The 15,432-nt window shown below is 38.2% G+C and overlaps 2 protein-coding genes across 2 annotated transcripts; both read left to right on the top strand.

Annotated features, from left to right (window-relative positions):
* The first annotated feature begins 1,928 nt into the window (after nt 1-1,928).
* LOC103972695 (protein MIZU-KUSSEI 1-like) lies at nt 1,929-3,070 on the top strand. Its single transcript, XM_009387039.3, has one exon. It carries the CDS (start codon nt 1,929-1,931, stop codon nt 2,796-2,798), a length of 870 nt encoding a protein of 289 aa, XP_009385314.2. The 3' UTR covers nt 2,799-3,070.
* A 2,101-nt stretch (nt 3,071-5,171) lies between these two features.
* Nucleotides 5,172-6,650, top strand: LOC135593887 (NAC domain-containing protein 92-like). Its single transcript, XM_065084205.1, has 3 exons — nt 5,172-5,453; nt 5,543-5,823; nt 5,909-6,650. Exons 1-3 carry the CDS (start codon nt 5,255-5,257, stop codon nt 6,434-6,436), a joined length of 1,008 nt encoding a protein of 335 aa, XP_064940277.1. The 5' UTR covers nt 5,172-5,254; the 3' UTR covers nt 6,437-6,650.
* Nucleotides 6,651-15,432: the final 8,782 nt, after the last annotated feature.

Genomic DNA, 15,432 nt, shown 5'->3' with positions numbered 1-15,432 from the left:
GTAATATTTATATATGTAGATATTATATGAACTAATTATATATTATCTCCTCTAATTAGTTATCGATAGTATCTTGGTATTTATATTTTTAAAAATTATATTGAGATTTATATATTTATGAAAGTAAAATATTTAACCTCGTTTCTTTTCACATCGTCAACTCTACTGATAGAAATACCACATGTACTTAATGATAAATTGAAGTGAGACAAAGTCAATACGTTTTCAGTGATAAATCTTACAATATTTTCATCAACAATCGACAGCATGAGAAGAGAAACAAGATTAAAAATTAAACTTTCATAAATATAAGGTTGTTAATATAATTTTTAAAAATATAACAAATGAGAGGTACTAAAGATAATTAATTATAAAAAATAAACTATAATTAATCCTATATTATATACATATCAGTTAGAGATCTCACCATGGGTTGCTTCTCCTTCTCTTTTTCTGTATCACGAGAATCCTTGGGATCAGGAAAGGAGTGTGGCCAGCCCAGACGAGCAGCACCGACTCTTACGATAGACTGCCATAAAGAAGAGGGTTGGCGAGAGGCAGATGATGCAATGGCATAAGCGGCTTTCTTCCCCGTTATCGCCATTCTCTCTCTCTCTCTCTCTCGTCACTGGCTTCACTTCTCAACCTCTCAACTTTGAGATGTGGAAGTCGAACCATGAGTCCCTATTTATATCAATCAGAAGCTGGATCAAGTCAAAGAGTTATATATTGCACTAATACATTTGATTGTAGCTAAAAGAACGGTAACAAGAACAAGTGCAATTTGAAGTCAACGGTCATAGTCTTTGACAGTGTAAATGCACGCGCTCTGGCATTAGGTAAATCTACGTTATAGACGCATTCAACGGTATGGACTATTCGTGCGAACCTATGAGTCAGTCTTCCTCACCATTTTCTAATGATCTCAATTTGCATGGATTCTGTGTCAGTTGGGACGAAGACCTCTTATTTATAATCTCTTATCAATTTTTTTCTACTCAAATCACTTAAATTATCAATTTTTTTTTTTATAAAAGATATATGACGAATATATAAAACCTTACGATAATCGATCGATGTTTTACCAATTAAATTAGTCAGTACCTTCAGAAGGATAATATTTTTTTCTTTTCTCATTTGATGTTGTCTTGTGATTTTTAGATCGACTAAAAACATAATCGATTTTATCAATTTTAAAAGAGACTACATTGCCAAAAATAAATTTATATTTTTAAAATATAAATAACTTATAGAAATTGATTAAAATACAAATTAATAAAATATAATTATTTGTATCTAAAGCAATAAAATTTATTGATATAACGACTCAAAGCTGAGTGTACTGATTTTGACTAATAATAAAATCTTAATTATTTATTTTGTAGTTCGATCCGGTCAAAAACCATAGAAGAGGTCAACTTGATTAGTTCTTCGGTCGTTTGAGACTAGAGTATATATAAATAAAAAAAAGTTAAAAGGAGCAATTTTTATTGTTTATCGATCTAAAATACTTAAATTTTTATTGTTTACAAAAAACCAATAAAAATATGTTTTTTCTTTAAGAAAAAATGTTCATATTATTACAAACCAAAGTAACAAAATCACGTGAGAAGCTCCGTCAGGGTAATGTGAAAACAACAAATCCATCCAAACAAATATATATATATATATATATATATATATATATATATATATATATATATATATATATATATATATTACAATAATGGATGGGAATGCGCGTCGGGTAACCCGTATTCTGTACCCGGAAATAGGATGCGGAAAGACCAAGTCCGACCCAAACGTCCCGAAGCACGTACGAAGCGCCTCACCTTTCGCCGCCAGAAACTAACGAGCCAACTCCGCCCAATTACCTCCGTCTCCTCCCTTCCCCGAGTGGGCCCCTCCACTTCCCACTCTCCCCTCGAATGGCCGCTCCGGCCAGCACCACAACGACCCCCGACGCCGCTGACCCCACGGCCACCCCAATGTCGGAGCCCCACCAGAGTGCCGTCGCTACTGAGGCCGAGAATCCGCAGAATCCCATGCTCAACCACCCTCACCAGCCCTCGCCGCTGGTCTCCCTCGTGCCCCCCTCGTCGCGTCACCACCGCCGCCGCCGGCCCGCCCGCGTCCTCCGCCTCTTCCGCTCCCTATGCCGCACCCTCCCAATCTTCACTCCCAGGTGCAAGTTCTCACAGCCCTGCGGCCGCAGCTCCTCTACCGCAGTCGGCCCATTCGTCATCTGCACCCCTTCCGCCTCCCCCCTCTCCTCCGACATCCGACGCCGCAGCCGCCACCTCGTCACAGGCACCCTCTTCGGCTACCGCAATGGCCGCGTGTCGTTCTCCCTCCAGGAGAACTCCCGGTGCCTGCCCTCCCTCGTCGTCGAGCTCTCCATGCAGACCCAGGCGCTCCTACGTGAGATGAGCACCGGCATGTTGCGCATCGCCCTGGAGTGCGAGAGGAAGCCTCCCGAGCACGGCAAGGACGGGCACTCGTCGTCGCCGAGCCTCCTGGACGAGTCGCTCTGGACCATGTTCTGCAACGGGAAGAAGTGCGGGTACGGCGTCCGGCGGGATGCGTCGGAGGGGGACCTGATGGTGATGGAGACGCTGCGGGCGGTGTCGATGGGGGCCGGCGTGCTGCCATCCAAGACCGACGCGGAGGGGGAGATGGCTTACGTGAGGGCGGGGTTCGAGCACGTCATCGGGTCGAGGGACTCGGAGACGCTATACATGACGGGCCCCGACGACGGCGACGGCCCCGATCTCACCATCTTTTTCGTCAGACTATGAAAGGCCTCTATTTGCGTGTTTTCTTGTCGGTTAATTATCTATGTGAGGGGAGTGTATGTTTTGATTGAGGAGTTGGCACCTATCATCATTCATTCAATAACGACGACATTATTTACAGGGGAATTGATTGAGGAGTTGATTGGTTGTGTTTACAGGGGAATTTAGAACTTAGTCCAAATATAGTGATCATCGGTACGATGATCTTTCTATTGTAGTAGTAATATGGTCACAACTTTTCGACTCCTTATGATGATTTGCCAGATTTCCTACTGCATCCAATTATATTTTAGATTATTGCTTTTGGTTGTGCTGAAGAACTATGTTATAGATTATGATTCGAGCCTAAAACCTTATGATAAATCTTCTATGTATCATTTTAATTTTATCTTCTTTGTATCGTTTCAATTTTATCAAATATCTTCGAAGAGATAATTATAACTTTTCGTAAGCCGAAGAAGTGTGTTAGAGGTGTGATATGTTTTAGTATTTGTTTTGGTCTCCTGTTTCGGAGACAATTGTGACTTTTGCATATGCTGAAGAAGTATGTTAGAGATCTGATATGCTTTAGTGTTTGTATTCGTCTCTATGCCTTTCTTGCTTTGGTCTCCTGTTTTCAATAGATCAATGATTGTTTCAACACTTGCTTTGACCTCTTGCTGCATAATGAAGGCATAAACATAGAACAGTAGGAACACATACTTGTCTTCTCATGGTTATCTTTCTTGTTCGAGCATATACTTGTATTCTCAACTCTTGCTAATGAAAAAGGAGAAGAGATGAAGTTGATTGGATAATCTCACTTCACCTCTTTTGTGGGAACCCATCTAAGTTCATATCTAAGTTTATCTTTGATCTTAAAAAATTGATATATATTTTTTTATCATGGCAGCATGAATTTGATAGAAAAATATTTCTTAAAAGAAGAATATTCTTATTTGATCATTCAGTGAAAATAAGAATATTGCAGACATGATTCTGAATCTGGAAAATGTTTGTGAATTCTCATCTGGAAACTCTTATTGACTTGTCAAAGCCGCCTCGCCTGACTATGCCCCTTGCACTAATCTCCGGAAGTGAACTTTAAATCATGACAAGGATTAGTAGGTGCCAACAACGTTGAGCTACAGCATAGCTATGAGATGCCTGCAGCTATGACAAGGATGATGGATTAGATATGAAAAGATCGTCTTTGTAATATCTCAAGCTTGATATTGGATTGGCGTGGACATGTTACGTGTGTTTTTAGCATCAGATAGACTTCTTCTAGAGTCTCACTTTTATCCTATCTTCTAATATAGCTAAGAAAATAGAAACGTCTTGGTACTGTTGTAGAACGTCAAACTCGATCCAGACTGAGCCTGATTTCAATTAGGAGCCATGTTAAAATTGATCCTCGAATCAATCGCTGAAGATGTCCATGCATCCATGGCCTGCAAGAAAGATGCTGATGAACAATTGAGGAAGCTAAAGAATCATCCTCTTGCTATACAGTATGAAACATATCTATGATCAGAAGCAAGAAGGGAACACACTCAACAGGTCACTAGTCGTTACTGTCCTTCCAAGATGCTGTTTACTCTACTATGAGCACAACCAACTACAACATGCTATCTTACAATTCCGTGGACCCTTCAGAGTTGCTGAAGACCCTTCATGTTTTCTTCTCTCTCCAGATAAAAAGTAGAAGTACAAGCAGTATTACAAAACCTATTTTGTAACTATTTTTTTACACCCAAACTATCAATTTAGTGGTGGTGGTATACTAAACTTGCTTACTCATCCTTGATCGGAAGAGAAGTCTTTCGGTATGAGAAGATCCATTGGAAATCCTTATAAACATTTGACCATGCATGAGATGTTTATAATAGACAAGGTAAATTTGATCCGAGTGTAATGGGTGTTAGTAATGAAAGGATCAAACACACTGCAAGTTGAAGCACAAGGAAAGACAAAGGAATCTCAATGAAAGGTGTTCCAAAAGCTGCCACAGTGGCTCTCGGAATAACTTGAATAGTAGCATAATTGGATGTATTAGTACAAATTATAGAACAATAATAAACCAGTCTCCAAAAATAAAAAGCTCGGCCAACAAAATGCCGTCTCAGTTGGAATGTTTCCCGTTTCCTGTCATGTCTTAGTTGGAATGTCCGCCACGTGATGTCAGGTGGATGAGTACGTGGTCATACATTCGTAGCCAAGCGCGTCCACAACTCACTGCGCTAAGCAGATGTTGTAACTTGTGCGGTAAGTTACGTCGTGTCTCTCATGAAAAATCATGCTGTGTATGTGCTCTCACGTACTAGCTGTATCGCTTGTCCTTTTGTTTTGATTGTTGGATTGCGTAACCTAGTTGTTAGTGGGTCCATATCTCGTGTTAGATACACCCAATTCGATCTCTTAGTCTACGTCATCTTCTGTTGATACAGCGGGTGATCGAACAGCGCGTGTAACGATAAATGGAAGACGATGGTGTTGCGGTTCTTCGCAGGCGCGAGGATCATCGGCACATGGAATTGCCGCCTGGGTTTCGATTTCAGCCCACTGATGAAGAGCTCATCACCCACTACCTCGCCAAGAAGGTGACGGATGCCGGTTTCCATGCTGTGGCCATCGGAGAGGTCGACTTGAACAAGCATGAGCCGTGGGATCTGCCTTGTAAGTCTTGCTGCATGTTGTTTCCGTCTCCTCTTGTCTCTGCAATCAGAGGCTGTTTGTTACCGTGTTCTTTGTTCGCTCGCTGGTAGTGAGAGCAAACATGGGAGAGAAAGAGTGGTACTTCTTCTGCGTGAGGGACAGGAAGTACCCCACGGGGTTGAGGACGAACAGGGCAACCAAGGCGGGATACTGGAAGGCAACGGGTAAAGACACCGCGATCTACAAAGGGAAGAGCCTCGTGGGGATGAAGAAGACTCTGGTGTTCTACAGAGGCAGGGCTCCCAAGGGGGAGAAGAGCGACTGGGTAATGCACGAGTACCGGTTGGAGGGGAAGTACTCCGTCTACAACCTTCCGCCCACCGTAGCCAAGGTAGCCACTCACCCCTTCTCTCTCTCTCACTCTCTTCCGCAGCTCTTTGACCATGGTTTCCTTTCTTGTTCATGTGTGTGTGTAGAACGAGTGGGTGGTCTGCAGGGTGTTCCACAAGATCACAAGCATCAAGAAGCCGGTCAAACCGAACGTTCCTCTTCTGCCACCGTCGAAGGAAACCCACGTTAGCTACGTCAGCGAGAACCAAGCCGCTTCCACGTTCGACTCGGTCTACGTGACCTGCTTCTCCAACGCGACGGCCGGGACGAATGGCGAGCTGTTCGACGAGTGCTTCCGCTCCTCTCTTCTCCGTGCTTCGGCCGAGCCTCGCCAAGGTTCACCGGCCCCTATCTTCCTCCCCATGATGTCGCTGTCGAGCTCCTTGTGCTCCGGCATGCAGTTCCAGCCCGACGCGATCTTGGCGAAGAAGCCGATCAGATGCAGTGCAGAGAGGGAGCTGGTCAGCGCGTCGCAGGACACGGGGCTCACCGCCGAGATGAACCCCGAGATCACTTCCGTCATGTCAAACGATGAAATTGGAAGGCGGGAATTCGTCCCATCTGCCTCGGCCGGCCACGGTCTGCTGCTCCATCGCTGTCTGTGGAACTGTTGATGACACGAGAGAGAAGAAGAAGCGGATTACCACAAGCCCCTGTTTTTAGTATCACAGCCGTACGTTTTACCCTTCAATAAGATGAGTGCAACAATGGTTTGGTCATTGCTTCTGGTAGTACGTCAAATATACGTGTGTCTGTATATACACATGTAGGATTTGTCTCAGCTGTTCATTTATGCAACTGCGACATGAGAAATGCTTGCTTGGTTTATTTTGGAAAGTTACCAAAGAGGCATGTCATTTTCTTTGTAACTTCGATGGACGACATGAATTAATATGTAGTAGCTATGCCCGGTGCATGATTCATCAACTTGGGAGTCACGAGAGCCGCGTAAGATGTTGTCCTCGATATGGCATGACAAAGACGTGGGACCCACGCCAAATTATTTTATTTGGTGTCTTGCGGCGGCAATTGGAGGGCAATAATACAAGGCTCGCCATCAAATAATGTCTCGGAATGATACGTCCATGAATCCAGTCCTCGGGCCAATCGGATGTTCTCGGCGCCTTCGTCTTGAAGCTTCCTGCCTCCCTACCGTCTCTCATGTCAATCTCAAACCAATCATATGTTGCCATGCCACCTCTCCAAATTTAATCTAAGCATGCATATATATCCTTTCAAAACTTGTTAATACTTCATTGTGGTTCTTTTTTAACGATATACTTCATTATATTTTAATATCTATCAGTTGAATGGTAGTACAATGATGCTCCAATTCCCAATAAAATTAATATTTTCTTCAAATTGAGCGGTTTATGGGATCGGTTTCTCCAATGCAATACTTATCCACAGTAATTCTCTGTTAATATTTGATATACTTTTTAGAAATTTACTTTTCTTTTAAGAATAACAAAAAAAAAGGGGGGAAAGAATGCAATGAGAGTAGAACAGTTAATACGAATGACAAGAGTATTTCAAGTATTTATACTTTCTAAATTGTTATCATCTTATACCGATGATCATCCGTGCTAGGATCACCTTAGGTGTTGAGAATTGATAATGTGATGTCAAATACAAATCGTTTTTCTTTTGCACGAAGATGAATGTTAGGAGGGGGTTCCTTTGATGTCTAAGTCAATACTCGAAATTTCGATCTAAAAAACTATGCTCATATTCATCTTTTATAGTCGGTGTCGTTCTAACCGTGAACAGTTAGGGTGATGTTTCTTGGAATAGAAGATACTCGAAAAATATTTTCTATTCATTAACATGATGTATTTTCTCATTGCATCCTTGTCGTTCTAAGTGATATGGTAGACATATGTGTCGAGCTCCACATGAATGATGAATGATGAATGATGAAAATGAATATTCCTCCTATCATTCACAAAGTAGGAAACTCGGCATTACTTGTTTATGAATATAAATGCAAGCTAAGCCTAAACAAACCGAAGTAAGCACACATCTTATATATCTCTCATGAGATGGCTAACTTATGTCATGCACACCAGACATGATTCATGTTCGCGGGGCTTCTCGATCGCAGCATGATATATCATGTGAAAAGCCTAAGACGTACTGCTAATTGGCAGCAGCGTCTTCCTGACGCCCCCAAGTCATCCCGTTGCATGCGAGACTATTTGAGACTTGCACGACAAGACCTTTATATGTATCCAATATTATTCCTCCAAGGAGACCGATCCTTGTCGATGAGAGTCGACGTACGCTCCCCACCATCGTGTCCTTCTCGATGAATCATTTGTGAGGCTAACCTTATTACCACTGTTCATGAGCTTGACGTCGTTAATCATTTGAATGCATAAGCTCTGTTTCTATCCACAGATATATAACTCGGAATAAGGCAGCTCGATCACGCAAGACGCTGAGTACGACTGTACTCTTCGCCAAAACGCTGTTGTTCTTCGTGAAAGATTTAGATATGGAACTCTAGCACTCAATTATCTTGTTATTTGATATTGATTTGGAATGGAGATGGAGATGTTTCCAAAGATGGAACAATGTGGATGGATAAGACTGAATTGATTTGCATGGTGCAGCGTCGGCCAACGTTTTGTGGGTCTTTCTAAATTGTTCTATACATTATGAGATGCAAAAGCATTATGGATTATGTGTTTACCTTCTTCTTTTTAATATACCAAAAAAAAAAAGAGGAGGACTTTGAATGAATGTTAGAAATCTATTAACGATGAATAAGTCAAATATCAATATGATTAACATATAACAGATCAAATATCAATTCAATCTAAAAATTTAAATTATTAAATGACGAACTAGATTCAAATATATATCATTCGACTCTTTCAATATTTATTGGGATAATTCTCTTAGTCTTCTTTTTTAATCTTCTCATTACACAAAAATATCTTCTAATATGCAATGTAACTATCAGTGAAATAATCATATTTCATTCGATTGTATAGTTGTTGGTGAAATATAAGATCTATTTAGAATTTAATGCTGCTTAAAAATTTAATTAAATACGATCTCTTCGACAAAAGTACATTATTACTCTTACAAGCAAAAATACATCTATTATGTTATTTTCTTCTTCCTTTTCTTCTCTAGAAATAACATCTCATATATCTATATCTTCTTTGTCTCTAATATTGAATATCAACCAAAAACATCATTTTTTTATCTCATCTTGTCATGTTAAAATTCACCATTATTTTACTAAAACTTATTTTGAAGTATTTGTCATAATCCAATATAAAACATCAAGAATCACATGAACAATTTTCTTCAAACAAACAAATAGGGACAAATTAAGCCATAATAAAGTTTTCTATTATGTTCTTAGATTAATGTAGAAATCTCTATATCTCCTATTAGGCGAAAATGTCATTGACGTTTTGGTCAGCTCGACGTGGTCCTGATCCATATGCGTATAAATGTCTGAGATGCTTCCGAGATAAAAATGCTAAGCTCCCGATGTACCACCTACATGAAGACTAAGGTCGAGAGAGGTTTTCTGATCCAGTCTCTTCGATATTTAAGTTAGTAATTCAACATCTTCGAGGGTAGCGCTAGAGTCATCTTTTTCTCTTCCATAAGAAAGATAAGTTTGTCCTCGTTATAATGTTGAAGCTAGAATTTATACCCAGTCATAAAAGATAAAAAGAAAGCTTATGATTGTTTTTTTTTTTTTTATCATAGAGGGTAAGAAGAAAGCTTATGATGCCCTTTTTGATCATAAAGGACAAGAAGGAAGCTTGTGATTGTCTGTTTTGAACCTTTATCTATGCAAGCAGCTATATGGGCAAACGGGTAGAGGAGTAACCTTCGTTTTCTCCTCTCCCTCTGGATACCACGTGGTGATTACGTATCGAATGATAATTAGTTGACAATATATTCTCTATCATTGGTCCCCACCCCCGAAGGCATGCTTCAAGGCTCTTGTGAGAGGGGCTCAAAACGTGACATTTGGTTTATCTGACACAAAAGCATTCAGGATCTCCTCTTGTGGGTTGGGTTTCCTAACATGTGTGTCTCGGATATATTTTGCCTTGCACCTTCATCATAGTAGATTTTTCTTAACATAAGTTAGATATTTTTGACTCATGTGCCTCGGGCACATTTGGCCTTGTGCCTCCGCTATAGTGGATTTCTCATTACGCGGGTTGGGTTTTTTTGACTCATGCATCTTGTGCATATTTGGCCTTGCACCTCTGCTTTGACAAATTTCTCGTTACGTGGGTTAGGAATTCTTGACTCACATGCATCAGTCACATTTTGCCTTGCACCTCTGCTATGGTGAATTTCTCATTATGTGGGTTGGGTTTTCCTGACTCACGCGCCTCAGGCACATTTGGCCTTGTGCCTTCGTCGTGGTGGATTTCTCATCATGCAAGTCAGGTATTCTCGACTCATACTTCTCGAGCACATTTAGCCTTGTGCCTTCGACATGGTGGATTTCTCGTTACGCAAGTTGAGTTTTCTCGACTCATATGCATAAGGCATATTTTGTCTTACACCTCCGTCATGACATATTTCTTTCCACACGGGTTAGGTTTTTCCAACTCGCATGCCTCAGACACATTTCGCCTTGTGCCTTTGCTGTGAACGATTTCTCGTTACGTGGGTAGGGTTTTTTGCCTCATGTGCCTTGGGTATATTTGGCCTTGTGCATTCATTATGGTAGAGTTCATATTACGAGGGTCAATTTTCTCGACTCAACATCTTAGTCTCATTTAGCCTTGCACATCTATCATGGTAGATTTTTTATTATGCGAGTCGGGTATTTTTGACAACATACCTTATGTCTCTACTGTGATAAATTTCTCGTTATATAGGCCGAATTTTCTTGACTCACGCATCATGGGCACATTTGGCCTTATGCCTCCATCGTGATATATTTCTCTTCACGTGAGGCTAGAGTTTTCTGACTCATATGCCTCGAGAACATTTAGTCTTGCACCTCCACTATGGTGGATTTCTTATCAAGCGGGTTGGATTTTCCTGACTCATATGTCTCGAGCACATTTGGCCTTGCATCTCCCCTGTGACGGATGTCATCTATTGGGTTAATTAGGACAAGAGTAGAGCAATAGCTTATATCATGTCTATTAGCATCTCCATTTGCTATGTAAGATTCAAGAATACATTGGCGAGGATGAGCAGGTGGCTCGGGTTCACCTCTAGGGTGAGAGACCTAAGTTATTGAATAGATACCCATATCATATCGGTGTTTGAGCCAAGGTGGATGCATCCATGTATGAAAAAGGTGGCTGCTGCCCCTATTGAGTGGAAGTGCCATGGGTCGAGGGCAAAGCATCCTCACTCGAACGTTCATTAAAAGAATTAGCAAGTATATTTTCTATAACATTGGACCCTCCTAGCACCAAAATATTAGGAGAAAATATTATTGATGTATTGGTCAACCTAACGTGGTCTGAATCGGTATGTGTAGGTACGTCCAAAATTCCTCTGAGATAAAAATATCGAGCTCCTGAGATGCCACCTACATGAAGACCGATGTTGGAGAGCTTTCCTAATCTAGTCCCTTTAACGTTTAAGTTAGCAACTCGACATCTTCTAGTGTGGATGCTAGAGTCCTCTTTTTCTCTCCCACAAGAATGGTAAGTTTGTCCCCTTTTATAATGTCGAAGATAAGTGTTCGTCATAAAGTATAAGAAAAAAATTTATGATTATCTTTCTAGTCATAAAATGCAAGAAGGAAGCTTTTGATTACCTTTTTTGTCATAAAAGACAAAAAAATAAGTTTGTGATTGGTCTTGTCATAAAAGATAATGAAAGTTTATGATTATCTGCTTTGGACCTTCGTCCACATAGGCAAACAGGTAGAGAGGTGATCTTCATCTTTACCTTCCCTCTAGACACCACATGACGATTACATATTAAATGATAATTAGTTAATAATATATTTCCCATCAGCTCCCCAAAATGGTGAAACTTTGCATCACCAACACTTGGTTTGAATCTAGGTTACAACCAAAAATTACATCAACTAAAATTTTGAGCATCACGTTATAGAAAATGCTTGACACGAAAAGAAATTCACAAAGTCTTTAATTATATTTGATCCAAGTTAGCAAAAATAATAATAATAAAAAGAATGATGGAGTAGGATGTGACCATTGGCTCAGGGCCTTGCTTTGGGTGGGTGCCAAGTCATCATCACAACCACTCTTTCAAATACTTATTTATATTTTTATTATTTATATAATAAGATTTTGAACCTTAAATCTACCTAATATAAATCACATAGGGAGAACCAAATAAAAAATTTGATGGATCATCTCTCAACTAAAAAATAAGACTTCTGACCCACATTGCAGTCACATATTGAGTACATTCGCTCGGTAGGGGTAGGCATTGAAGAAGTCTCAATATCAAAACAATCCAACTTTTCTACTGCTAATACCAATTCAAAGACATTATAATTTAGCATGCCAACATTCAATGTATAGTAAAATCTTATCGAGAAAGCTATAGCTAAGGCATAACTATCAGAATCTTCCTACTCTTTTCTTCTTCTTTTTTTCTTTGAGTTGGACAAGAAAAGAAATTTTGGTATGATAGTTTTCTAAAGGTGATAACTTGTCATGATTCATATGCTTGATGATTAGATGGTTTTTTCTTTCTCTTTTGCAAAAGTAAACATATAACCCATGAAATATCGAACCCTTAACCTTTGATGAGTGGATATGATGCAACATCAAAGCAATATGTTAAAGGTTACTAATTAGAGGGTTTAATTCTAATAATAACATTGGCCCAAAGAGAGCTAACATATATTTAGAGCAACCCAAGTCTATGCCCCAACAATGTGGCAAAAGGAGTGGGCCTAGAAATCATGTCAATAACCCAAGACATAACTACTTCAAAATCTATATTAACATCTTGTCTACTCCATCACAAACTTTTAATCTCCATATAGTTCGCACACCTCTCTAATCTATATATCTTCTCTCCTCTTATCTAATCTATCTCTTTTTTCAATCAATTTATTATCAATCTTTATGGTTTATCTTCCCTTAAATTAAATGGGATAGTTTTTGAGTGAGTTAGTTGCACAACTAGATAGCAAATCTGCACTTTTTTTTTTTTGTTATGATACCAGGGACCTCACCCCTAGCTAAAATGGAGTGCAAGGAGTTAATGGCAAGTCCCAATTGGATTGGAAATTGGATTTTGTTTAGGTTTTATTAGTGATACTTTTAGTATTATAATCTAAGAAGTAGTTGGCAATTGTTATAGGGAATTAAATTTAATTTAAAAAGAGTATTAAAATCTCTTTCATGATCATATGGGTAAAAATAATTATAACCTCTAGAATTTAGTGAAAAGGAAAAGGTCACCATGAAGGAGTTTATGAAAATAATAAACTATTAGTAAATTGAATACGTGACATACAATAAAAACATATGAATGTAGCCTTAACAATTGAATCTTGGAACTCTCATTTATGATCTTATATATAGACTAGTTTTCTCATGGTAAAATATGAAAAGAAAATGAGAAAAGAAAAGTATAGAGACTTGCCTACAATAAATAAAAATTTTAGTTTGCTTATATCATCCCTCAATTCTTTTCTTACTCTCTAATTCTCTCTATCTCACCTTTTCCTTTTCCCAGTAAGAGCCAAGTCAAAATGACTAGTAGCAAGTAATTTCAAATGTCTCAGCTTACAAAAGACAACTACTAAAATTGAAATATCTAACTAATGATCTTATCTAGATCACAAGACATATGGGAGATGATAGAGAGAGGCTATTAGGAGTCTCATGATGTTATCCTTATAACAAGTCAAAGAGATTCTTGGGAGGACATGTGGAAAAAAGATAAGAAGTCACTCTTTCTCATCTACCAAGGGTTAGATGAAGGTAGCTTTGAGAAATTTGTGATCGCCAACACCTCCAAAGATGCTTGAAAGATCCTTCAAAACACTTTCAAAGGAGTTGAGAATGTGAGAAAAATTTGACTTCAATTACTTAGAGTTAAATTTGAAATGTTGTAAATGAGTTAGGGATTCTTTAAAATTATTTTAAAAGAGTTTTTATCATTGTCAATCAATTAAGAAGAAATAGTGAGAATCTAGAAGATATATGTATGGTCGAAAAAATACTTCGATAACTACATAAAAAGTTTAACTTTATCATAATATTTATCCAAGAATCAAACGATTGAGACCAAATAATTATTGATGAGATAATGAGTTTTTCGCAAGCATATGAATATTTAGTCAACAAAAAAAAATGGGATGTAGTGGAACAAGTTTTCTAAACAAAGCTCACTTGGAAATAAATAAATGAAGGCTCAAGTGATCATGGTCATAGAAGAGGCTAAGGATGTGGAAGAAGTCATGATCGTGGTAGAGGGCATGGTAAAGGAGGAAGAGAAAAAAATAATAAAAAAGATTAAAGTTCAAAATAAAATTAAGTAAGAGGAGATAAAGAAGCCAAAAGTATAATATTTCAAAAATTCAATGCTATTGTTGTAAAAAATATGGTTATTATGCTTTCAAATGCTATTATAACAAAAATAATCAAGTTGAGAAAAATATTAACTATGTTGAAAAGAAGAAAAAAGATTATCTTTTGTTACTAGCATATAAAGAAGAAGATATCATCATTTAAGACAAGTGATACTTGGATACCAGAGCTAGCAATCATATATATAGTTACAAAAATCTATTCATGGAGTTAGATAAAATAGTGAATTTTTTATCCACTTTAGAGACTCAAAAGTATCAGCGAAAGGCAAAGGTAATATCTTGATCCACCTTAAAAATGGAATTCATCAATTTTTTTTAAATGTTTATTATGTGCCAAATATGAAGAATAATATTCTTAGTCTTGGATAACTACTAGAAAATGATTATGATATTTATATGAAAAAAAAACAACTCCTTATTAGAAACAACACAAATCGCTTAATTGCTCAAGAGTAGATGTCAATATATAGATTATTTATCTTAACTATTAGCTATGATATAACACAATGTTTAAGGACTTGTGTGAAGGACTACTCATGGTTGTGGCACTTCAGGCTTAGGCACTTGAATATTAGAAATCTTAACATGTTATCAACAAAGAAGATAATAAATGATCTTCCTCATACACAATACTAAGTCAAATATATAAAGAGTATGTTATGGCCAAATAACCAAGAAGAATTTTTCACATATAGTAAAATTTAAAGCAAAGAAGTTACTTCAACTTATTTGCACCATTATTTGTGATCCTATTACTCCAACATCTTTTGATAAGTATTACTATGTTTTAACTTTTATTAATGATTATATTAAAAAAATTAAGTTTATTTCTTGAAAGAAAAAGGGAAAGTCATTAGCATATTCAAGAAGTTTAAAACTTTTGTAGAGAATGAAAGTGGCTTCTACATCAAAACCATCCACTCCTATCAAGATGGTGAATTCACCTCCAAAGTATTTGAAGATTTTTATAATAAATATGGCATATGACATCAACTTACAGCACTATATTCTCCCCAACAAGGTAGTGTGGTGGAGAGAAAGAATCAAATAATTCTCAACATAGTGAAAAGCATG

Source organism: Musa acuminata, chromosome BXJ1-9, assembly GCF_036884655.1.
Source record: "Musa acuminata AAA Group cultivar baxijiao chromosome BXJ1-9, Cavendish_Baxijiao_AAA, whole genome shotgun sequence".
NCBI classification, from domain to species: Eukaryota; Viridiplantae; Streptophyta; class Magnoliopsida; order Zingiberales; family Musaceae; genus Musa; species Musa acuminata.
Note: the sequence above shows the minus strand (reverse complement) of the source record. Positions and strands in the feature narration are given on the sequence as shown.

What these genes read in the sequence shown, in the direction of transcription:
- LOC135593887 (XM_065084205.1), top strand. Translation starts at nt 5,255, where the DNA reads ATGGAAGACGATGGTGTTGCGGTTCTTCGCAGGCGCGAGGATCATCGG. An exon ending in TGAGCCGTGGGATCTGCCTT is followed by an intron (nt 5,454 to 5,542) that starts GTAAGTCTTGCT and finishes GCTCGCTGGTAG; the next exon opens with TGAGAGCAAACATGGGAGAG. An exon ending in TTCCGCCCACCGTAGCCAAG is followed by an intron (nt 5,824 to 5,908) that starts GTAGCCACTCAC and finishes GTGTGTGTGTAG; the next exon opens with AACGAGTGGGTGGTCTGCAG.
- LOC103972695 (XM_009387039.3), top strand. Translation starts at nt 1,929, where the DNA reads ATGGCCGCTCCGGCCAGCACCACAACGACCCCCGACGCCGCTGACCCC.